General features: G+C 38.6%; 1 protein-coding gene across 2 annotated transcripts in view; it reads left to right on the plus strand.

The window, feature by feature from the left end:
• The window catches only part of EML5 (EMAP like 5), a gene marked incomplete at its 5' end in the record, with an annotated part of 161250 nt that extends 137827 nt beyond the window's left edge, over positions 1–23423 (plus strand). For both annotated transcript variants that reach the window (XM_082853619.1, XM_082853620.1), the window contains 12 exons: positions 4439–4459; positions 10210–10383; positions 11194–11402; positions 15020–15177; positions 16591–16705; positions 18801–18989; positions 19163–19335; positions 21002–21164; positions 21473–21576; positions 22336–22489; positions 22939–23039; positions 23329–23423. In XM_082853619.1, coding sequence (XP_082709745.1) covers positions 4439–4459; positions 10210–10383; positions 11194–11402; positions 15020–15177; positions 16591–16705; positions 18801–18989; positions 19163–19335; positions 21002–21164; positions 21473–21576; positions 22336–22489; positions 22939–23039; positions 23329–23365 — 1598 coding nt within the window. In that variant the 3' untranslated portion in view covers positions 23366–23423. The remainder of the gene's footprint in view (positions 1–4438; positions 4460–10209; positions 10384–11193; positions 11403–15019; positions 15178–16590; positions 16706–18800; positions 18990–19162; positions 19336–21001; positions 21165–21472; positions 21577–22335; positions 22490–22938; positions 23040–23328) is intronic.
• Between the last annotated feature and the right edge of the window lie 1524 nt (positions 23424–24947).

Below are 24947 nucleotides of genomic sequence, written 5' to 3' on the forward strand. Positions count from 1 at the left end.
TGTTTTTAGTATGGATACCTGCCACATCTTTCCTCAGTGTGTGTTGACCATTATCCCCTTGATAGGGGGTGTAATTGTTGTTGTGGTGACCAGAGCCTGCACTGGATGTTGAATGGGCCCTCCTCTTTGGTCTGTGCTTGTCACAGCCCTGTTGGGGGCAAAGTCTGCTCCCCACTTGTTGGAGTAGACACCCCCAGATCCGTTTCTGAACTGCGGTGTGAGGTAGGCAGGGCTGGAGCAGGGAGAGGAGCCACTGAGTACTGCTTTGTAGGAGCTGTCCACCAGGAAGTGCGCTCTGTGATTTTGCCTGTCACCCATTGTGTGGATTCACAAAGTACACTGTTTTGGCACTGCCCTCGGCCCCACCTCAACTGTGGGAATTCAGGCAGTTGTCCTGGGTGTCCCTCAGGTGCTGTGTTCACAAAGCCACTAGCGCAGATCCCTTGGTGCAGAACTGCTGAGATCAGGTACCGGGACTGCCAAAGTCTTGCACCTGGACCCATTGTAGAGCTACTGAGTCAGCCCAGACTGTGGAAAAGCCCACAGCCACTATCGCTGGACCCGCCCCATCCACAAGATCACCAGTAATCTGCTCGGATGTCCCACGGGCACTGAGTTTACAAAGTGCCTAAATTCACAGATCCCACAACCTCTGGGACACTCAGATTTCAGCCCTGATTCCAAAGTCATACGGCCCCTGGGGATCGGTTTGGATTTCAACCCTGCCTCCAAGTATGGACAATCCTCTGGTACTTACACTCTCCCAGAGCTCAAAGAGGCAGAGCTGCACCACCACGAGCACTCCAAGAATGGGAGGCTGCTACGGCAGGGGCCCTGCCCCTCCCCTCGAGCATTAACAATGGGACTTCAGTGGCAGACCCAAGCTCCTTCCTGCGCACACCCCTGATTGTGGCTTGGACCACACTTCAGCCCCTTCAGGCTGTCTCCACACAACCAACGCCAGTCCTCTCCCCAGATCTGTCCTCTGAAACCCAAGTTTCAGTGCCCAGCACCCCCGCACACACTAGCAGATGCACATCTCAGGCTGGGGAGGGCAGGGAGGTGGCCAGGACCCTCTGTATTGGTCTCTATCTGTTCTGCCTGCTGTAAACCGGCTGCTCTACTCTTCTCTGAGCCTCTGAAGCTCCTTTTCTGTCCCAGCTGATCTCACCACCAGTGAAGAGACTTCCCAGGGTGAGGGAATCTTTCCTCTTTCATAGCTCTCTGCCAGGGCACACATCCTGTCCTGATTCTTCTTTTTTTTTTTTTTCTTTCATCCTACCTGGTTACGTGGTGATCATTCTTGCAACTTTGGTTTTATGAGATCTGCTGGTGTTCAGCAGGTATTCTGTGAGAAGGGTTCCACATGTAGATGTAGTTCTGATGTATTAGTAGGAGAAGGTGAGCTCCACATACTTCTATTCTGCCTCTTGATCCAGCCTTTCTAATCTTTTTTTTTTTTTTTTTTTTTTTTTTTGCGGTACGCGGGCCTCTCCCGTTGCGGAGCACAGGCTCCAGACGCGCAGGCCCAGCGGCCATGGCTCACGGGCCCAGCCGCTCCGCGGCATGTGGGATCCTCCCGGACCAGGGCGCGAACCCGCGTCCCCTGCATCGGCAGGCGGACTCCCAACCACTGCGCCACCAGGGAGGCCCAGCCTTTCTAATCTTTGAATATAAATACATAGATCTAGCCCATTTTCACACTAAGTTTTTGAAATTGAAGTCTTCTTTTCACTTTGCATGAGGAATAAGAGACCAAGTTACCATTTTGGTCATGAAAGCATCATGTTTAGTGCCTCTTGGCATATAGTTATTGATCAGTTAATTTTTATTAAGTTCATTTATTCAACAAATTTACTGAGTATCTGCCACGTGCAAGGTATTGTTCTTGGTGCTCGGGGTATAAGCAGCTTACAAAAAAAGACAAAATCTCTATGTTAGTGGATGAATGGAATCCTAGAAGGTATGGTTCTTCCATTTCCCAGCTTTGCTCCTTCTCCTTTTCTTTCCCCTTTTCTCCCTTTAAAAAAGCAACTCTGGGGGCTTCCCTGGTGGCGCAGTGGTTGGGAGTCCGCCTGCCGATGCAGGGGACGCGGGTTCGTGCCCTGGTCCGGGAAGATCCCACATGCCGCAGAGCGGCTGGGCCCTTGAGCCATGGCCGCTGAGCCTGCGAGTCCGAAGCCTGTGCTCCGCAACGGGAGTGGCCACAACAGTGAGAGGCCTGCGTACCGCAAAAAAAAAAAAAAAGAAAAAAAAAAGCAACTTTGTTTACCATATTAGGGCTATAGTTTTCTCTTTTGATTAAGAAATGTCACAAATTAATCTTTCATAAAATTTGACCTCTACTTCTTTCCTTTTTTACAATTGAGATATAATTGACATAAAATATTATGTTAGTTTCAAATGCATGATTTGATATTTGTATTCTTTCTCTTTTGTTGAAAGGCAACACTATAGAGAATGTGGAATGGCTAATTATCTCCCCCTCTTTCTCCTTCCAAGTCAAAGTTCAGCCAGTACAGAGATGGATTTTAGATCATGTATGTAGTTCTGTGCCTTGCCCTACTTGTACCATTCCACAAGACATAAAATTCTTTACTGATGTCTAATTAAGTGTAAGACAGACTTAAGAGAAGATCAAAGAGTAAGAGACTTTTTCTCTTCTGAACCTAAAGAAAATTGAATCAGTAGGTACTTTGCATGCCAGGCTTGTTTAAAACCCACAAAGCACGAAAACACTTTCTAAAATGCATATGGTTCTCTTTGTTAAAAAGTCATGTAAATCATAGAGGAAGTGAAATATTTGCTTTTGTGGTATTTTAGCCAGTTACATTCAAACTTTTCTTTTTTCTTGGAATGTCAGAGCTAAATATATCATTTTATCCATCATTAGCTGTCCATCATTAGATGTTTGAATTTCCTTTTTTACATATTTGATTAAGGATCCTCCTACACGTGCTTGAACCCCATTATCACTTGATGCCTAACAGAGTAACCTAACCTCTCCTTAGGAAGCTCTGTTTGTTTGTTTTTTTTAATAAACTTATTTATTTTATTTATTTATTTTTGGCTGTGTTGGGTCTTTGTTGCTGCATGCAGGCTTTCTCAAGTTGCGCCATTTTCTCGAGTGGCGAGCAGGGGCTGCTCTTCGTTGCAGTGTGTGGGTTCTAAGCACGCGTGCTTCAGTAATTGTGGCACATGGACTCAGTAGTTGTGGCTTGTGGGCTCTAGAGTGCAGGCTCAGTAGTTGTGGCACATGGGCTTAGTTTTTCCATGGCATGTGGGATATTCCCAGACCACGGTTCGAACCCGTGTCCCCTGCATTGGCAGGCAGATTCTTAACCACTGCACCACGAGGGAAGCCCAGGAAGCTCTGTTATAAAGTGCTTCTTCATATAGAACCAAAATTTATTTCTCTTTCATTGCAATTCACTGGTCCTCATTTTGGGGCACCCAGAATATTTAGACCTGTGATGTTTAGATCTTTATCTGTACTCTTAATTGTCCCAGGCCCTGCAGATATTCTGGGATAAGCCTGATCGCCAAAACCAAACACCCTCAGTCTTTAAACCATTCTTCATGTGACATAGTTTCAAGTCCTCTCATCATTTGGTTGTTATCAGAGCATGTTCAAAACTAAAAGTGCTATATCCTGACTGGTCTGTTCAGCAGAGTCAAGTACTTCATTACCTTTTCTCTCGTATTCCAGGTCAGGATACGATAGGTCTACATATGGCATTGAAATAATTATTTCATAGGGATATATAGCTCTACCAAAGCACAGAACAATCATCTATTTTGAAAAGATTGCTAAATTTTTCTGCTTTCTTTCTTGCAATAGACTATTGCTTCTAAAATTGTGGTTAATAAATATTTCCACTGCAAATATAATGAGTTTCGTGTTTTCTTTTTTGGTAATCTTTTACTCATACAGAAAATGTTTAATTAAAAAAAATAAGAAAGGGGTTAATTTGTGGCCTGAATTAAGAGCATTTTTTTTTTCTTGAGCTACATGCTAACTTTTGCCATCATTTCTCTCAGAAGGTTTAGATCTAATTCTTCCCTGCATGTAGAGATCCATTAAAGCCCAAAGGATCTGTTAACAGGGCATTTTTTAAACCAAAATAAAGTCATATCAATTTTAAACCATATCAATATTATTTTAAGTTGTTATATTTAAAATTTCATGTGACTCACTATATATAAAGAAAATATTGATCCAAAGATTGAAAGGTCATATGCATAGAATGTTAATATGCATATATAATTGAAATTAGTGGCTTTACTTACAGTGTACTCAATTTTGCATAATAAAATTAATTTTTATATAACAATTATTTAAATTACTTAAAATCATCATTTTATGATAAGTGAGTTTTTACAAATTTTGCTTATAGTATTTATGGATAATTATTATTCTGCTATATTTCCATTATAGGTGATTCAGCAGACATGTCAGGTAAGGAAATTAATCATTTTCTATTTTAGTCGTATTGTTAAGTAATGATACCCCAAATTTTTATAGAGTAATAAGATACTTGAACCTATTTTGGATTTCTTTTAAATTAAGAATACAGCATTTTAATGTCATGATGCTGAGCCCTATCTGCAATAATGTTTTTTTTTAAGAAAAGGTAATATATTTTGACCTTCTTAGTGTGCCCAGCATTATTGTAAGTCATCACAAGAATTCTTCATAGTAGATATTAACTTGCCAATATCACATAGCTGGTAAGAATAAAGGTGGGGCTAAAACTTGATCTTAAATATGAATCAATAAATTGTATTGCCTAGAAATAAAATTTTTAAAAATTTATTATTTTTATGTAACCATCTTAATTATTGCACATACTAGATCAACAGAGCATTTAAAGATTTGAAAATAACTTTTTATTATTGATTTTTTTTCTTTTTTTTTTTGCGGTACGCGGGCCTCTCACTGTTGTGGCCTCTCACTGTTGTGGCCTCTCACTGTTGTGGCCTCTCCCGTTGCGGAGCACAGGCTCCGGACGCGCAGGCTCAGTGGCCATGGCTCACGGGCCCAGCCGCTCCGCGGCATGCGGGATCCTCCCAGACTGGGGCACGAACCCGTGTCCCCTGCATCGGCAGGCGGACTCTCAACCACTGTGCCACCAGGGAAGCCCTATTATTGATTTTGACCGTGGCTTTGTGAAGTTAAAAAGCTGTTAGATGAACAATGCATGCCTGTTGTTTTTAGATATTATAATAACTAGGCTTTTGCAACTGTATTTCAGTTTACATAATATAGTAAGAATTAGCAGTTTGATAAGAAAACATTTATTTGATTTATACCAATTTATGTGATTTGTATCCATTTCCCTCCCCTCCTCCAGGGTAAAGCATGATTTTGTGATTTGACTATTTAACTACAAATTTATTCAACACAACAGGCAAGGTCCTTACTCTCTTGGTCTACACTCAAGAGCAGGGGTTAGCAAACTACAGCCCTTGGCCCAAATCTGATCCAGCACGTGTTTTTGTACAGCCCATGATTGAGTATAGTTTTTATTAATTTAAGTAGTTGGAAAATAACACGAGAAGAATAAAATTTCACAAAACATGAAAAGTATATGAAATTCAGATTTCAGTATCCATAAAGTTTTATTGGACACAGCCATGCTCATTCAGTTACATATCGTCTATGGCAGCTTTTGTGCTTTAATGGCAGTGTTGAATAGTTGCAACAGAGACTGTTTACAACACTCTCATTGCTTTCCACTGCTGCTTAGCACACTGCAAATTGCAGTGATTCTCTTTTAAAACTTGACAGGTTTTGAGTGCTACGTGTATTGCTATTCCACAACATTTTTTTGTTATTGAAGTATAGTTGATGTACATATTAGTTTCAGGTGTACAACATTGTGATTCATTTTTTTACAGCTTATACTCCACTAAAAGTTATTACAAGATAATGGCTATAATTACCCTGTGCTATACAATATATCCTTACCTATTTTATACAAAGCAGTTTGCATCTCTTAATCTCATATCCCTAATTTGCCCCTCCCCTCTTTCCTGTCTCCTTAGGTAACCACTGGTTTGTTTTCTATGTCTGTGAGTCTGTTTCTGTTTTACATATACATTTGTTTGTATTGTTTTTTAGATTCTACATATAGGTCATGTCATACCGTATTTGTCTTTCTCTATCTGACTTCACTAAATATGCTACTCTCTAGGTCCATCCACATTGCTGCCATTTTTTTGGTTTTTAAGCAGGGTATATCTATCATGTCAAAACAAGAGAGGAAAGGAAAATAGACTTCAAATGTCAAACTCAAAAGGCACAGTGAAGTGTGGATTATGTTGTTATGAAATTAGTTGGTAAAACATTGTGTTTATTATGCAATGATACTATAGCTGTGCTGAAAGAATACAATATATGTCAACATTTTCACACTAAACTTTATCACAGTATTCCCAGTTCACAGGAAAGCAAAAATCAGAAAAAATTAGAAACTTTAAGACAATATCTCATCACAACAGAATTTCTTCAAAAAATAAAATAAAATGTGGCTACAACCTAAGTAAGGTTCTGAATGACTCATTTGTTAGCTAATCAAGAAAAGCTGTTTATTACTGTGAGTTAATTAAATCATGTTTGATTACAACAAACAAGTGTCCAGAGAAAATAAACTTAAGACTCTTAGCTTTTTGGCAAAAACCATTGCTAAAAGAACTGAGGACATTGGGAACAACATCAGTAGTCTCTAAAAACAAAGCCAGAAAAAGGCAGATGATTTTTAATGGTTTCCCTTGGCTCTTGATGGGTTGACAAATGTTGCCAGTTGTTTATTTGAGGAATCGGTGCAGACTTTTAAGTGACTGAAGTTTGCCTCTATAATCATTTAAGGCATTTATGACTATTCATTGTGTTCTTTGTCAGCAGGTGGTTTGTGGAAAATATTTCAATCTATCATGTGTAATTGAACTTCAATATTTTGTTATTTAGAGTCAACAGTTAATTTTGTTTGCTCTCATAGACTTAACCATCATCAGTTCTGTTAATTTATGTTAGAAATAGAAGGTGAAAGTCCTGACTTGCCTTATCCCCACAGCAGTTCAGTGGTTTAGCAGTGGTAACATTTTGGTTTTTTTTGTTTTTTTGGCAATTTCTGTAGCTCAGAGCCAGGACTGAAATTTTTCTGAGTGAGAAGAACTGCCCTCAGTCTCTGTTATGGAAAACTCAGTGGCTTTGGAAATTAGTTTTTGCTGCATACTTGATAATGTTTCTTAATGATTCAACCTGAAATAACAGGGAAATTACAATTACAACCTGAAATTTCAGTTACAGTGCATATATGTGAAACTTATACTGCAGGAAAGTCATTTGATGGCAACTAATCTTTGACTCACAAGTAACACCAAACTTCACTATATGCTTCTCATACTGTCAAAAATTAAGATGAGAACTGAGATTCCCATTCCCACACAAATTTGCAGCAAATGTATTTTCTGGGCTCAAGTTACAGTTCCAGCAGCATTTTTTAGATCTTGATACAAGCGTAGAGAAAATTTCCATATTTAAAAAATCTGTTTAACTGTACAATTGAGGAACTTCCACCTAACCTTCAATTTAAAGTTATTATTCTGCAATGTAATACATGCTAAAATGCAAATATCAAGATAAGACTCTAATAGAATTTTCTGAATGCCTTCCAAGTGATTAATATGCTCAATTAAAATCATATGCTTTTGGGGCTTCCCTGGTGGCGCAGTGGTTGAGAGTCCGCCTGCCGATGCAGGGGACACGGGTTCGTGCCCCGGTCCGAGAAGATCGCACATGCCGCGGAGCGGCTGGGCCCATGAGCCATGGCCGCTGAGCCTGCGCGTCCAGAGCCTGTGCTCCGCAATGGGAGAGGCCACAACAGTGAGAGCCCTGCGTACCGCAAAAGAAAAAAAAAAAATCATATGCTTTTGGATGATATTCATATTTGACAGTACCTATCTGTGTGAGACATTTTCAAAGTTGAAAATTATTATAGATCATTATCAGATGAACATTTGTAATTTTTTTAAAAAAATAAAGAACTCTGATTTTGAACCCTACTTAAGTGAATTATCCCCCCCAAAAAATTTCATTCTCATTAGTAGATCTATATTATAAAAAATTTCACTCAGTGAATTTCACCAATAAAAATTTTGTGAAAATTTGTTTTATTACACAAGTACCTGCATAATACCTTCAATTTTGTCTCTTATCTGACCCTTTACAGTGAAAGTTTGCTGACTTCTGCTTTAGAGGGAGACAGGCAATAAATAAGTACTTTTTTTCCTAAATAACATGATCTAAGATGGTGATAAATGTGATAAAAACAACAAATAGGGCGAGGGCCACAAAACAGTGTTTTTTCAGAGGTGGTAACATTTAGCTAGGCCAAGAATGATACAAAACAGTGATACCTGAAGGGTGACCTGGGGGCTCTAGGCTGAGGCCTGGTTTGGGAATCCTACAACCACCCACACATTCAGTGATTCACTAGAAGGAATCACAGGACCCAGAGATAGTTACGGTGCAGTAGCTTATTACAATGATCAGCAGGGGAAAAAGACACATCAGGTGGAGCCTAGAGGATAGAGGCACAGGCTTTCTATGTCTCTTCCAAAACACTCCTCCAGGGCTTCCCTGGTGGCACAGTGGTTGAGAGTCCGCCTGCTGATGCAGGGGACACGGGTTCGTGCCCCGGTCTGGGAAGATCCCACATGCCACAGAGCGGCTGGGCCTGTGAGCCATGGCCGCTGAGCCTGCGAGTCCGGAGGCTGTGCTCCGCAACGGGAGAGGCCACAACAGTGAGAGGCCCGCGGACCGCAAAAAAACAAAAAAACAAAACACACTCTTCCAGGGGTCACACAGAACCTGCTTCTTCTACCAGCAGCCAGATATATCAATGCAGGTGCAGTGTTTCTGCCCAGGGAAACCCACTGAGGACTCCGAGACCAAGGTTTTTACTGGGGGCTGGTCACATAGACACAAAGCCACAACTACTAAAATACCATAGTCCCAGAAGAAAGCATGTATTCAGTGCCCCCCGTGGACAAAATAACCTTATCAACATAGGGAACATTTCAAAAGTCAAGTTCTCACACACTAGCAAGCAGGCCATTCTAGTGATAGTAACCTCAGTCCTGCATCTGTTAACTCCCTCCTGGGGAGGCCCTAAAGCTGAACCAAGAAACAGGAAGGTCCGTGTGACTGCAGTAAGGCCTCTGAGATGAACCTAGAGAGGGGCAGGAATCAGTCACGTAGGGCTTTGCCGATCATGGAGAGGAGTGCGGATTCGTGCTAAGTGCAGAGTCCATCACTGGAGAGATTAAATTTATAATCACATTTATAATTTGAAGCAAATGCTCTTCCATATTTTGATTATTTTACTAAAAGTACTTATGTTCTGAGACTGAATTAGCTGCTGAATTGACTTACCTATTCCTTTTTATAGGGTGCAATTCTTGAAAAAAGGACAGTCCAAAGCTATGGTTTTTTAACCTAGGAAATACAGAGAACTGGGAAGACATTTTAAGCAGTAGAAAAAGGCTGGACAAGATAAATTTAAAAATCTAAAAAAGAAAAAAAACAACAAATATAATTTTTTAAAAAGATTAGCAGTTTAATTTCTTCCATGAAATCCTGTTTAAAAAAAACAAAACTACTGTCTTATAAAGTGATATGAACTTAGTTTTTTACCAGATATATGCCTATGCAGTTGAAGATTTCCTTTGTGATCTATTCACATGGTTTCCTACCTACTGCCTTTCTCAATTTGTATTCACTTTCTATCTCTCCTTCATATAAATAGGTAATAAATATATCCTGGTATTTCATAAGTGTATAATGTTTTTATATTTCTCCACATAATTATATAAAGATTTAACGTGTATCTAAAACATACATTATTTTTTGAAAAGTTGTTTAAAGTTGTGATTACCTAATTTGCTTGTCTAAATGCTATTTTCTCAAAAGTGCAATTTGGACGATAGCCTGAGGAAGTAGTCTGTATTTTTCTCCCTTTCCTTTCTCTTCCCTTTTCTTTCTTTCTTTTTAATTCAGTCTTAGTTTTGAGCTATTTTTTATTAAGTACAGTCTTTCTTTGGTACATATTTTTCTTGTGTTTCAGAGATGAGTATGCATCAGCCTTAGAAATGGAAACGTTTGTAATAGGTGTATTACAACTTTGGGATTTTATCTTTGTTTAGCTACAGCTCCTTCTATCCACATCTGGGATGCAGTGAACAAGCAGACTTTATCTATACTAAGATGCTACCATTCAAAGGGAGTGTGTTCAGTTAGTTTCAGTGCTACTGGAAAACTCTTGCTATCTGTGGGGCTAGACCCAGAACATACAATTACCATTTGGAGATGGCAGGAAGGTAGGAATTTTTTTCTTTGTAATTTTAAAAAATAAAAATGGGGTGATAGGAATTTTCTATTTCATATTTGTGTTAACTTGGTGATTGAAACCATTATTCACTATTAAGCCTTACTCAATACCCATACACAGTTGTAGGTATGTTCTACTTTCAAAACCCAGTGAAACTGTACACAAAGTATAAACTAATGAAAGTTATTAATATTATAAATGATTCACTGTTCTTTCAGTAAGAAACTATGCATGTAAGTGTCTTGCTAATTATTATTTGGTTATAGAGGATCTTACTCGAGAATGCGATGAATTATATTGTTAAGTGATAATGGAAGGGCAATAGGGTAATATTACTTTAACACATTTCGGACAAAACTTTTCAGTTACATAGCCATTATAAAAAAGTGAAATTCATAGAGCTACACAGAAAAAAATAAGATATGGTTTCTAAAATGCCCCTTAAATTATAATAAAGCTTTCCATAAATCACACATCACTTGCAAAAATATGTAAAAAGGACCCTCTACACTATTAATTGTATGTCATGTGATTGCTAGGTAGCAGTGCAAGGGACATGCCCTCTCCCTTTTTTGGGGGGCCGTGCCGGCGCAAGTTGTGGAATCTTAGTTCCCCGATCAGGGGGCCCTCAGCAGTGAAAGCGCTGAGTCTAACCACTGGACCGCCAGGGAATTCCCTGCTCTCTCTTTTTATAAGCATTTATTTTTGAACTATATATTTTCAATAACTGTTTGATCCTGTAAAAATTAGCTTAGTTCTTATACTAACCTAGAAAATTTTGTTGTATCTTTTTTATCAGGTGCCAAAATTGCCAGCAGAGCTGGTCACAACCAACGTATTTTTGTGGCAGAATTCCGACCAGATTCAGATTCCCAGTTTGTCTCTGTGGGAGTAAAGCATGTTAAGTTCTGGACATTGGCAGGAAGAGCTCTTCTTAGCAAAAAAGGGCTACTGAGCACACTGCAAGATGCCCGGATGCAGACCATGCTTGCTGTTGCATTTGGTGCAGTATGTCTCTTAAAATGCATGTGGTAGTGTAACTGTGAATTACCCAAATTGGACGAGTTTGAATTTTCTTGCCTTAGATAGATGAACCACATGAATGTTGTTTATATGGCACTCTAGTCCCCTAATCCTTACATATGTCCTGGTCATGCATATATTTCAGCTTTCAAATTCTGATACTTTCAGAAATCAGGGACTGGGAAAGAGAGTTAACGAGGGAGAAGGATTATAAAACATCTGAGTCCTTGGGCCACTGCCATTCTCAAAAGCCTTCATTAATTTTATAAGTGTCACCCTGAATCTCCTAGGTCCTATAATAACTTGTCAGAATAGGAGAAAGATAAATCATGAAACGTGATTTTTCTAGTATTTAAGGTGGTACTTGGTTTAGGATTTCCTTTGCTTCCTATCATCTTAACTCACTGCTTATTATGTAGCTGGAAGTGCTCTTGGCCAGTGTCTCTCATTAAAGGGAAGAAGGCGAGCTCAGTTCCTGGTCTAGTTTACTAGAAAGAGTGTTCAAGAGCCATTTCCTCCCCTCCCCTCCCCTCCCCCATTCCACCTGGGCTTGTGGTTTACAAGACACATCTCTTTCCTTTATTACCTTGCCCTGGCCAGGCTTTTTAAATCCTTTGGTGCATCAAAAAACTAAGTCGGTTTTCTTACTAAAGTGTTTATGTGGGTATGTAATACCCGAAGGAAGAAAATTATAATTCTAGATTCTTAAAGAACACTTATATTTTTTGAGACCATTGAAAGTGCTGGTTTTGCCATGTCAAACTTCAGTTAAATATTGTGGAGATTCTTAATACAAGACCAGTAATTCTTTCCAGAAGAAAAGCTTATGCATTCAAGTGTTTGCATACATTTAATATGCCCCATCTACGTTAACTAATCTTTGTGTATAAAATTCCTTATTTAGTCAATTGCCCATTCCCAATAGAAAATAAACTTGAAGATTAGACTGTTAGTCATATGTGAGGAGCCTTTAGAAATTATAAGTAAAAGAGTGATACTATTGCCTGTTCATTTTTCTTTTGCCTAAATAAAAACCTTCTCAATATTTTCATAAAAAAAAGAATATTAGTCATAATTGACTTTTTATGTTTGAAGCAACAGTGCAATCAGTGCGAATGTTTTGTTATATAACAAAATGGGTTGATGTTCAGTTTAAGCCTTTTTGAGCATCCTCTATGCTAGGGGGCTATGCAAAGAGCAGGTGAAGTAAAATGTTAGTTTTACATTCCAATCGCAGATAAGGCGTGAATTAAAGATGCTCCTATGTGACAAGTATTGAGTTGGCCAAAAGGTTCGTTCAGTTTTTTCTGTAAGATGGCTCTATTAGCACTTAGATGTCTTTAACGTCATTAGAAACAATTTTGTTAGATTGTATGTGACAGCTGTCACATCAATGTGCATTTAAAAAAAGACTTATCAAAATTGGTGAATTTTTGTGTAGCCATTTTAATATTGAAGATGGAAGAAAAAAAGCCACATTTTTGGCCTATTATGCTTTATTATTTCAAGAAAGGTAAAAACGCAACTGAAATGCAAAAAAAAGATTTGTGCAGTGTATGGAGAAGGTGCTGTGACTGATCGAACGTGTCAAAAGTGGTTTGTGAAGTTTTGTGCTGGAGATTTCTCGCTGGACAGTGCTCCACGGTCGGGTAGACCAGTTGAAGTTGATAGCGATCAAATCAAGACATTAACTGAGAACAATCAACGTTATACCACGAGGAAGATAGCCAACATACTCAAAATATCCAAATCAAGTGTTGAAAATCATTTGCACCAGCTTGAATCGCTTTGATATTTGGCTTCCACATAAGTTAAGTGAAAAAAAACCTTGACCGTACTTCTGCATGCGATTCTCTACTTAAACATAATGACAGTGTTCCATTTTTTAAATAAATTGTGATGGGCTATGAAAAGTGGATATTGTACAATAATGTGGAATGGAAGAGATCGTGGGGCAAGCGAAATGAACCACCACCAACTACACCAAAGGCCGGTCTTCATCCAAAGAAGGTGATGTTGTATATATGGTGGGATTGGGAGTCATCTATTATGAGCTCCTTCCGGAAAACCAGATGATTAATTCCAACAAGTACTGCTCCCCATTAGACCAACTGAAAGCAGCACTCGACGAAAAGCATCCAGACTTAGTCAATAGAAAACACATAATCTTCCATCAGGATAACACAAGACCACATGTTTCTTTGATGACCAGGCAAAAACTGTTACAGCGTGGCTGGGAAGTTCTGATTGATCTGCCGTATTCACCAGACATTGCACCTTCGGATTTCCATTTATTTAGGTATTTGCAAAATTCTCTTAATGGAAAAATTTCAATTCACTGGAAGACTGTAAAAGGCACCTGGAACAGTTCTTTGCTCAAAAAGATAAAAAATTTTGGGAAGATGAAATTATGAAGTTGCCTGAAAAATGGCAGAAGGTGGTGGAACAAAAAGGTGAATATGTTGTTCAGTAAAGTTCTTGGTGAAAATGAAAAATGTGTCTTTTATTTTTACTTAAAAGCCAAAGGCACTTTTTGGCCAACCCAATGTAATCATTGTTTTCCAAATAAAAGATACAGAGATTAAGTATAAATGCTGAGGAATTTGAAGTAATATTAAATTGTAGGGAAATTAAGCCTACAAACTAGTATTCTCAGAAAGATTCAAGAAAATCTGTTTTTGATACAATCCAAAATCTTATTTTCTTATTGGTTCTTTCCATATTGTTTTTGGTGAAGGATCTTATACAAGTTGCTCTAAAAGTGAAGCTAAAATGAGACGAAACTAGCACATAACGCAGGATTTGCTTTCTCCAGCTTTTGCATAAATGAACTGCATCAGGACTGCAGTTCTCAGGCACCTCAGTCATTCTTAAGCTTTCGGTGCCTTAACACGTTTATGTTAGTTTGGATTCATTGCAGAAAGGCAGTAACTTTTGCTGTTTTGATTTTAAGAAATCATGGCAAATATTTTCATATACAATTTCTGAAAAACTACAACTTTGCTACAGATAATAGTTTTACTTTCCATGACAAAATACCTTATCAAACCTAATAAAAGTTATTTTCACTCCCTATTCCTATTCTGTTTTTTTTACTCTCAGTTACTAATGACTTTTAAGTTATTTCTTGGGCAGCTAGAGGGAAGCAATCCAAAGAGGTGATATAAACTAGAATTACAGCATATTTGAATTGGAAGGGACCTTAGAGACTTTAGGGATTTAGAGATCCCTCATTTTACACTGAAAAAGTTGATACTCATAGAGGTTAAAAGTCTTGACCAAAGTTATTCCAGCTAATAAACAAAAGACCTGGAAAAGGAAATGGCCCTAACAAAGCTAAGCCTTGATTTCAGGTTTTCTGACTCTTGACTCTACTGTTTTCCCGCCACCCATGCTCTTTGTATCAAAAAGGTGACATAGCATGACTCTCTCTCTGAGTCCACCCATGTGTCTCTCCACATGTACCCTTTTTCCTCCTAATAAACACTTCACTACCAAAAAAAAAAAAAGTGACATAGGCTCACACTTACATAGAGAATTGCTGTTTGAACTCTATTTGAACTTTTCATGAGTTTATCTCCCCCTTCCCCACTCCTTTTCAGAATAACTTGACGTTTACAGGTACCATCAGTGGAGATGTCTGTGTGTGGAAAGACCACATATTGTGCAGAATCGTGGCCAAAGCTCACAATGGGCCTGTGTTTGCCATGTACACCACCCTTCGAGACGGACTTATTGTCACTGGTGGCAAGGAGAGGCCGTGAGTCCTCTTTCTTTTCACAGCCTTACTGAATATTCATGCGTTGTGATGCCTCTGGTTTGCAGTTAGTTATGTCTAGGCCACATGGATTATCCTCTGACCTTCCTCCTCATATGCTTCTCCTTTACTGCCTTTTATGCACCAGCTTGTTGATTTTTATTTCTGGTCTTAAATCCCTCCCAATGTTTTTCACATTGTAGGTAAGTCTAAACTCCAGCTGGGTGATCATTTTTCTGAGGTATGGATAGGTAGCTATCTTGCAGGTTAGGAATTGATTTTCTTAATGCCTCTCTGCCTGTATAAATACTGGCTGAGTAGCAGGTGGTGATCTATGGGGGAATCTTTGCCATTGGACTCAGGATGCATCTCGACTGCCTGCTTTCTTTTTGGTTCAAACTGGATACTAAGGGATAAAATTCATACTGCTGCATTAAAAAAGGATGAGAGGATACTAAAAATAAACTTTGCCTTGTTTGCTTTTGCTTGAGGCAAACTTGTTAGATAAAATTAAGACAAGACCTCAAAATGTGTGAGGAGAGGCCTTTTTCTGAGTGGTTTTCAAATCTCCCAGTGGAAACCAGATACTTATCATTGATTTCCTACTAGCATATTCATATGCATGTTAAAATGGAATGTATATGTGACCAGGAAGTAAGTACATTCCTATACAGCACTGAAAGAACCACAAATATGCAGCAGCTTTTGCTTTTCACATAAAGGAAGACTGTATAAGAGAAAAAAACATAAATGGGCTATATTTATCTTTTGCATATTACTCTGACACTCGTGTTTCCACACCTCATCTAGTCTTGCACACTCCTACTCACTAGTAACCTACTAAACTGTTCAGTAGCATATTTAATAATAGTGGTTAGAAAGAAATGTGCTGCTCTTTTGGCCCTGAAAATATATTCTGTAGCACAGCATCTGTAATCCTATTATCTAGCCTTGCATTTCCATTATCCTCTTAACATTAAGAATCATTTTGGGGACTTCCCTGGCGGTCCAGTGGATAGGACTTGGCACTTTCACTTCTGTGGCCCAGGTTCAACCCCTGGTCGGAGAACTAAGATCCCACAAGCCACATGCACAGCCAAAAAACAAAAAAAAATCCATTTTGCACGTTTCCTCAGTCAAGAAGTATTATGAGAGAGGATATATGATGTATGGGCAGGGGGCGGTGCTAAGTAAACTTATGCTGATGTCAGAAAAATAAGTGTTCATAAAATAAAATTTGCTTAAACTGAATGTTTGAGACACTATATCTAAAAATTACCATAGAAAGTTTAGAAGAATATAAGATTGGAGCCTCTTTTTCTGTTCTGCTTATAATTTAGTATTTGTTTATAATAAAAATTATTTGTAATAGCCAATAATAAATGCTTCTTTTGGTTTGGGTTGTTATTTTCTTAGGTCAAAAGAAGGAGGAGCAGTCAAACTGTGGGATCAGGAACTGAGGCGATGCCGCGCCTTCAGGCTTGAGACAGGACAAGTCACAGATTGTGTCCGTTCTGTGTGCAGAGGCAAGGTAAGATGTTTCTTGAGGCATTACAGTGCAGCAGACAGTAGAAAACAGTTATTCCTGTGATTCTCTGACCTTCGCAACTTGATGAATAATAACTCAGAGATGGACTTGCTTGCCGCTTTTCCTCTGCCTCTTCTCTGCTGCTTTCTTTGCAGAAAGACAGGAAGCTCTTCTCCTAAGCACTGTATCTAAACCTCCTTATTTTCTTGCATCTGCTAATTCAACTCTGGTAGCTAAATTTATTTGCCAGTTGACTTGTTGATTAAAGCAGCTGTCTCCATTTGTTTAAAAAAAACACATTGCTCTAAAAAATTTGACCGTGCATGCACTCACAATAAGTGTATTTATAAATTACATACATGTATTATCCTGTGTATTAAATATTAGTTAAGCTTACTTTTACTTATAGTTATTTTTAACTAAAATCCAATACTTTCTTCCTGTATCCCAATGCACTTACACCTCTTTGGAGATCTTCAAACTAATATATCATAGTCAAAGTCAAAACTTTGATGACTGGAGAAGCGAGGTGTATTATCTTTAGCGTGGGCTTGCACATGCAGCCTGGCTCAGTGCTCTTGCAGATGCGCCTCTGGTCATAGAAAGCTTTGCATGAGCTAATGGCTGGCTTGCTACTAAATTAGTCAAAGCAAAAAATTCTCTGAAAGTATGTTATTTTGGTTTTGGACCCAAATCCAATGTGTGTATGTTGAGTTTGGGGGTGCTTCCCACACACCACCAAACAATTCTCCAACACCAGCAGCGTGTCCAAAAATTCAACTAAGTTCTGACAGTATCTGCCAGAGAAGGGATTGGATTCCACAGGTTGAAGGTTCAATCCTACAAGACTGCTCCCCTCACCGCCACTTCAGATGCCACGTTCTTACCTATGCTTCTGACCGGCTGTAGCTTGGGGTTCCCAACAACTCCTCCTGGACTTCAGACACCAGTCAGTTACCTGTCCTTCTGACCCACTGCCTGTAAATTAGAGAGGGTTGTACGACCCCTCCTCGGGTTCAGTTATTTTGCTAGAGTGGCTTACAGAGCTCAGAGAAACATGTTACTTACTGGATCACCAGTTTATTGTAAAAGGATATAACTCATGAACTGCCAGATGTAGAACTGCACAAGGCAAGGTATATGGGGAGGGGAGAGGAGCTTCCATGACCACTCAGCCTGCATCTCCACGTGTGCACCAACTTGAAAGCTCTCCAAACCCTGACCTTTTGGGTTTTTATGGAGGCTTCTTACATAGTCATAATTGATTAAATCTTTCACTATTGGTAACTGATTAAACTTCTAGCCCCTCTCCCATCCCCGAGGTGGGGAGAGGAGAGAGTGAAACTGCCAGTCCCTAACCCCTAATCACATAGTTGGGTCTCCTGGCAACCAGCCCCCATCGTTTGGTGAGGTCCATAACAAAAGATACCCCTCTTTTGTTCATCACTTAGGAAATCCCAAGGGTTTTAGGAGCTTCATGCCAGTAAGCGGGGACAGACCAAATATATAGGCCATCCCCAAGTTAAAGTTTTTCGATTTTAAGATGGTGCAAAAATGATACAAATTCAGTAGAAACCATATTTCGAATTCTGAATTTTTATCTTGCCCCAGCTAGTGACGTGCGGTACAATCCTCTCGTGATGCCGGGCAGCGCAGCAAGCCACAGCTCCCAGTCAGCCGCAAGGGCCAAAAATCAATTCACTTACAGCCATGCTGTCTGTACTGAGACGACCACTATGTTTTTCACTTTCAGGATAGTATTCAATAAACGGCATGAGGTATCCAACACTTTAGTATAAAATAGGCTCTGTGTGAGATGATTTTGCTCAACTAGAGGCTCAAGTACGTGTCCTGAGCATGTTTAAGGTAGGCCCGGCTATCATGTTTGATAGGTTAGGTGTGTCAAATGCACTTCTAACTTACGACATTTTTAACTTATGATGGGCTTATCAGATGCAACCCCATCATAAGTTGAGGAAGATCTGTATATTTCTTATTCTAAGTCACAGTATCACATAGGCCAGAAGGTCGTTCTCATATTATTAAGAAGAGCAACTGTGGTATTCCATTAAATATATTGGCCCCACTTGTGTTTCAGGGCAAGATACTAGTAGGGACAAGGAATGCTGAAATAATTGAAGTTGGAGAGAAAAATGCAGCATGTAATATTTTAGTTAACGGTCATGTGGATGGACCTATATGGGGACTGGCGACACATCCTTCCAGGGATTTTTTCCTTTCTGCTGCAGAAGATGGGACAGTGAGACTCTGGGACATTGCTGATAAAGTAGGTATAATTTTTTTTAAAAGATGTTACCATTTCTAAGAAGCAAAGTTCTAAATTGCTAGCACTTAAAGAACTATCTCAGCATTGTGTTGAGAACTTGGGGGAGAAACTGGTTTACTTTGTAAGTACTCTGCTTAATGTAGTTCTCTGTGATTCTTTTGGTTCTTATGCAGAAGATGTTGAACAAAGTGAATTTGGGACATGCTGCTCGTACTGTGTGTTATAGCCCTGAAGGGGACATGGTGGCTATTGGAATGAAAAATGGAGAATTTATTATTTTACTTGTGAGCTCTCTAAAGATATGGGGAAAGAAGAGAGATAGACGATGTGCAATCCACGATATCAGGTTAGTCAACAAATGGAATGGTATGTCAAGGATACTCTTTAAATGACCCGGCTTGCATTTGGAAAAAAGGTCCTTAGGGCCTGTAGCATTTCAACACATCATAAATTGTATGCTGAAATATGGCTGTTTGTATACTTAGCTACTTCTCCTTACTAAATTATGAGTCCACTGGGCACCAGCCACAGTGCCTTATAATAGCAAGTATTCAGGGAATGTTTGATGAATTAGTATCACACTGGACATGTCCAGTAAGTTCATCCTGCCAAGAATTATCTTCCATCTGCCCTTAAAAGTCTGGAAAATTAGGGACTTCCCTGGCAGTCCAGTGGTTAGGACTTGGCGCTTTCACTGCTATGGCCCGGGTTCAATCCCTAGTTAGGGAACTAGGATACCGCAAGCCGCACAGCGTGGCAAAAAAAAAAAAAGCCTGGAAGGGCTTCCCTGGTGGCGCAGTGGTTAAGAATCCGCCTGCCAGTGCAGGGGACACAGGTTCAAGCCCTGGTCGGGGAAGATCCCACATGCTGCAGAGCAACTAAGCCCATGCGCCACAACTACTGAGCCGTGCTCTAGAGCCCGTGAGCCACAACTACCGAGCCCGTGTGCCTAGAGCGTGTGCTCTGCAATAAGAGAAGCCACCGCAATAAGAAGCCCGCGCACCACAACAGAGAGTAGCCTCCACTCACCACATAGAGAAAGACTGCATGCAGCAACGAAGACCCAATGCAGCCCCCCCCCAAAAAAGCCTGGAAAATTAAAGTTATAACCCCAAACATCTCTTAGAAAGCCTGAAAAATTAAACTTATAACCCCAAACGTCTTTTACTTCTCTTCATCTCCACTGACTATATAGTTCATTCATTTAATCCATAGTCATTGAACATCTATGCCCCAGATTATGAATTAATTAAAACTTTTCTTGAGCCTTTTTCAGTGCTTAAGCTTATATTAACAGTGGTTACCATTTACTGAGCACTTCTATGTGATCAAGATAGATTATTGAATCCAGGTCTGTCAAAAGCTTGCACTGTTTTCACCAGTAAAACCGTTTTTACAAATGAAGCCTTCCTCAGATCTTCAGTATATAAAACAGTAATTATGGCTTCCCTCAGCTCTCCAGTTTCCCAAAGGTACATCAGCAAGACTTATGGAGTATTTTCAAAAAACTGAACTGTCCCATACTGCTTTGCATCATCGATAGGCAAATAGTACTTTATTATTTTAAAATAACTTCTTCCAAGCTTCAAGTAGTATCACTTCATCTAATAACGTTACATGAGTTAAGCTGGTCTGTGTCCCTTGCTCTTAAGATATGATCTTTCCAGATGAAAGGATCCTATTGTACTGAATTATGTAATTTAGGAATATATGTAAATTGTTAGTGGCTTTTTAAAAACTGAGCTTTTTTAAAGAAATTAGGAGATGAAAATTCAGGAACCACTTAATGTTGAAGTAAAATATAAACTAAACCTTCTGTTTTATGTAACACAGACAAATATCAGTATACACAATCTGTTGTGACTATCAGGTAAATCTGTTTGAGGCCATATCACACATTATTTGTCTCAAATACTTATTTTTGAGAACTGAAAAGTCAGTGGTCTTAAATGTTTATACTATTTCATGTGGTCTAATGCATTTTTACATGGAATCTTTTGTTACATGTTCAGATTTAGTCCAGATTCCCGGTTTCTGGCAGTGGGTTCCAGTGAGAATTCAGTGGATTTTTATGACCTAACATTGGGTCCCACCCTTAATAGAATCAGCTACTGCAAAGACATTCCAAGCTTTGTCATTCAAATGGACTTCTCTGCAGATAGCAGACATCTCCAGGTACAGTACCAAGACTATTCGAAGTCTTTACATTTTGTTAGTGAGTGCTTTTAAAACTCCTCAGTTCCAGAGCTTCTCAACTCTTGCCTTTTATTCACTACTATTCACTGTTTCTGCATAAATTCTTTACTAATCTATTCTTACCAGTCCTTTTCTTCATTTTTTTTGCTCACAGATTTTTGTAGTCATGTTTTAGTCTTAATAATGTTAGAAATGTAAATCAAGTAGCACTTTGCCAGTTTACTATAAACTACTTCTGGATTTTGCCTCTCACATGATGGAATTGTTCCATTTTAATATTATGAAAGGTCTCCACTGGTTGCTATAAACGGCATGTCTATGAAGTGCCTTCAGGAAAACATCTTATGGATCAGGCTGCCATTGACAGAATTACTTGGGCTACATGGACTAGGTAAATATTTCATGTATCAGAAGGGAAGAGCTGACTGAAGGTCAGCAAGGAAAACTGGAAAATCCTATTTCTGAACAGTTAGAGCCATTCCCACTAAGGAACAGTAATTGAGTTTTAAGTTTTTGTTACCATCCTGAATTCTTCCTAAGAAGAGAATGATATACTTACTCATGCTGGGACCCCTTTTGATCAAATATATTTCTGTGCTTTATCAGTTCTTTTAATTAAAGGAAATCAAAGTTGTGACTTTAAAGATGCCCTGATACTTCCTTAACATAAGTAGGTTTAATAACAGACAATGAAAACATGTATTGGGTACTGTTAGGCAACTGTATTATTTCCCTGTCTAAAGGAATGCTATTGATAGCAGCTGTTAGAAATGAAACCTTATAAAATGGGTTCAAATTTGCTGGCTGTAGAACAGATAACCATGCATAACCATCAATGAAAATGAAAAATGCCATCAACACTTTTAATAAGATAGTTCTATCAGTTATCATAAAGTATTAACTGACTTTATAAAGGATTAATCTATAAACCCTTAAAATTATAGAACTTCATTGAGAAAAGGTGTGTGTATCGGGGGTGAGGGAGTGCCATCCCGGCAGGTTCAGGCTTGTGACAAGGTAACACCTTGTCATAACTTATTCCTGTGTTTAAATAACGTAACTAGGTACTCAGAGGTTAATTACCAAGAAACTTTTTCAGTATGGTAAACCTGTGTGTGCTATGGTGGATTTTTTTATTCCTTCTCTCTAGCATTCTAGGAGATGAAGTTATGGGAATCTGGTCCAGACATGCTGAGAAAGCCGATGTCACCTGTGCCTGCGTCTCTCATTCAGGAATCAGCCTTGTAACAGGAGATGACTTTGGCATGGTTAAGTTATTTGACTTCCCATGTCCTGAAAAATTTGTAAGTTTACGTTGGGTTTAGTATTTTATGCAACTTTACTCCTGATTTAGACTTCTGATCATTAGTACTTTTTCCCACATAATAGCTAAAATGTTATTGTCTCATGATTTGAAAATACTTTTAAATTTGTGATTCTAAAATTTTCTCCAAACTTCCTAAATCCATTACTCTGAAATAAAAGCTATTAGAAATTATCTCCCCTTGCCCCCAAGCCACGCCATCTTCGCAGACTATCCTGTGATTAGTCTTTTATCAAACCTTTAATCAGTTACCAAATTTCAAATGCTTTTCAATGCAGATCCATTACTGATTCTGAGAAAGCATTTCATCATTAGCTGTGCTCCAAACTGCTTTCTCCACAGCACTCATGATGGAGATAATAGCTCCTGATTAAGAACCTTTGACTTCTGTGTTCATCACACACCCTGAGCTTTGTTCTTGTTTTTTAGGCGAAGCACAAAAGGTTCTTGGGTCATTCACCCCATGTGACAAATATTCGATTTACCAGTGGTGATCGACATGTTATTAGTGCTGGAGGTGATGACTGCAGGTTCGTAACTTTCTCAGCCCAAGAAGAACAGGGACTGTCTTTTACTAGTTAAGAGATTATTACTATTTCTTTGACAGGTTCAGTTTATGGACTCAGCTAGTCATCATAAAAAGGTCGCCTAACCATATGGCTCCTTGGGGTCACATACTATGTAAATACAGAATAAAAGGAGTTGAAAGAGTAAAGTTTTTACACATGTATGATTTGAAAGCTTAATTTAAAACATTGTAAACTGTTCTGAAAATCTATAAATATAATGAACTCACTGCAGTTCTTTCTCTGATTGCAGTTTGTTTGTCTGGAAATGTGTACATATGCCTCATTGAAAGATATGGATGCTGAGAAGACTCCACAAAGTAACAGCCTTGAGAAACCAGAACTACACAAGAGGAAAAAACCAGAACCAAACGCTGCATGGTCATGTGGTGCTAACTTAAGACTGTAACAGGGATTTATCCAAATTTGTTAAAATAGTAGAAAGATTGATAAGTTCAAAATATTTGTTATATGCACTAAATAACTGTCCATAATCCATACACTGCCAGATAATTACATTTCAAGGAGGGACTGAATAAATATTTGCTGGTAAAAGCCACCCCCCATTTTAGGGAGGATGCAGATTTGGCAGACTTCCTGGGGAGGTTTGGGAGACAGTGCTCCTCAAAGAAATGAACCAAAACCTTAAAAATCCAACTTGGATAATTTTCTTCCTCTTTTTAGCAAAGCTTTTTCTTTTTAGAATTTATATTTTATTTTCAAGTTTCAACTGTTTAATAAAATATTTTATCCTTGTGTTCACATAAGGAAATACACCATCACCCTAAAGGATCACAGGTTTTAAAAGGCAAACATTATTTTCCCTAAGAAAACACACACAGGCTTTACTGGAGAACATGATGCTTCTTAAGCATTAATAAAGTCCTGTTTATAAGGGACATTTTTCTCCTGGAAATTTTAAATTCAGGAACAAATCCAAAGTTAGTAGTGTATGATCGCTACATTTTCATTTTTGAGCTGTCAATCTTGTGTTCAGAATTCATCCCTATAATTGAAAGAGTAAAATATGATCATGGCCTCATTAATGAAAAAGCAGTATGATGAACAGTCATTTCCAGTGGTGTACAGTTTAAGGTTTTATATAGCAATAGTATTTAACTGGCAGAGAATACTGAGTATTTAAAGATGTAGTCTAATAGAAACATTGTTTAACATGTAAACTAAAGCGTTAAGTTCACATTTACGAAGTTATACAGTTTAGTTAACTCTTGAAATAAAATTTTTATAGCCTTTTTTTTCTATTGGAAAAACTTGTTTAGTTAGATGTATGTCACCCCATCGGCTGACTTCAAAAGGAATGAAGATAGGTCCACTTGTAAAACTTGTCTATAAAAATTCCTTTTTGGTAGATTGGGGCTGAACTCTTAGATCTTTACTCCTATTCACTTTAAATGCTGCCAAAGATCGGTACTTGCCATTCAGGAACTTGCTGTTTAGCTTATCTGTAGTTTCCTGAAGACTGGAAGTTATGCAGACTGCTATTTAAAAATATATTTTTCTAAGTATGAAGAAGTTTAAGATGCTCTTTTGGTCCTATAATTTTTACTTTAATGTGTTAAATATCTTCGTAGCGTAATAGACCCCTTCTTCAGGTTTCTGGAAATCTGTTTTCTATGTGCAACACCTTGTAAATATTAAAAACAGATATGGCTGAATTTTATCATGGAAAGCCTAAGCAGTGATTGAACCTGGCCAGTTTTAAAGCTCTGAATAGCTGTGTCTGAAGGACTGATTGGGGTGTTTGTTAAGAAGCTTGAAACATTAAGGTCATTTTCTTTCATTTTTCTTATCAATGGATTCTCCTAAACTAAGCCCAATTTGAGAAAACACTAATACTAAGTTTCTATTCAC

This window comes from Leucopleurus acutus (assembly GCF_964270905.1).
Source record: "Leucopleurus acutus genome assembly, chromosome: 1".
Taxonomy (NCBI): Eukaryota; Metazoa; Chordata; class Mammalia; order Artiodactyla; family Delphinidae; genus Leucopleurus; species Leucopleurus acutus.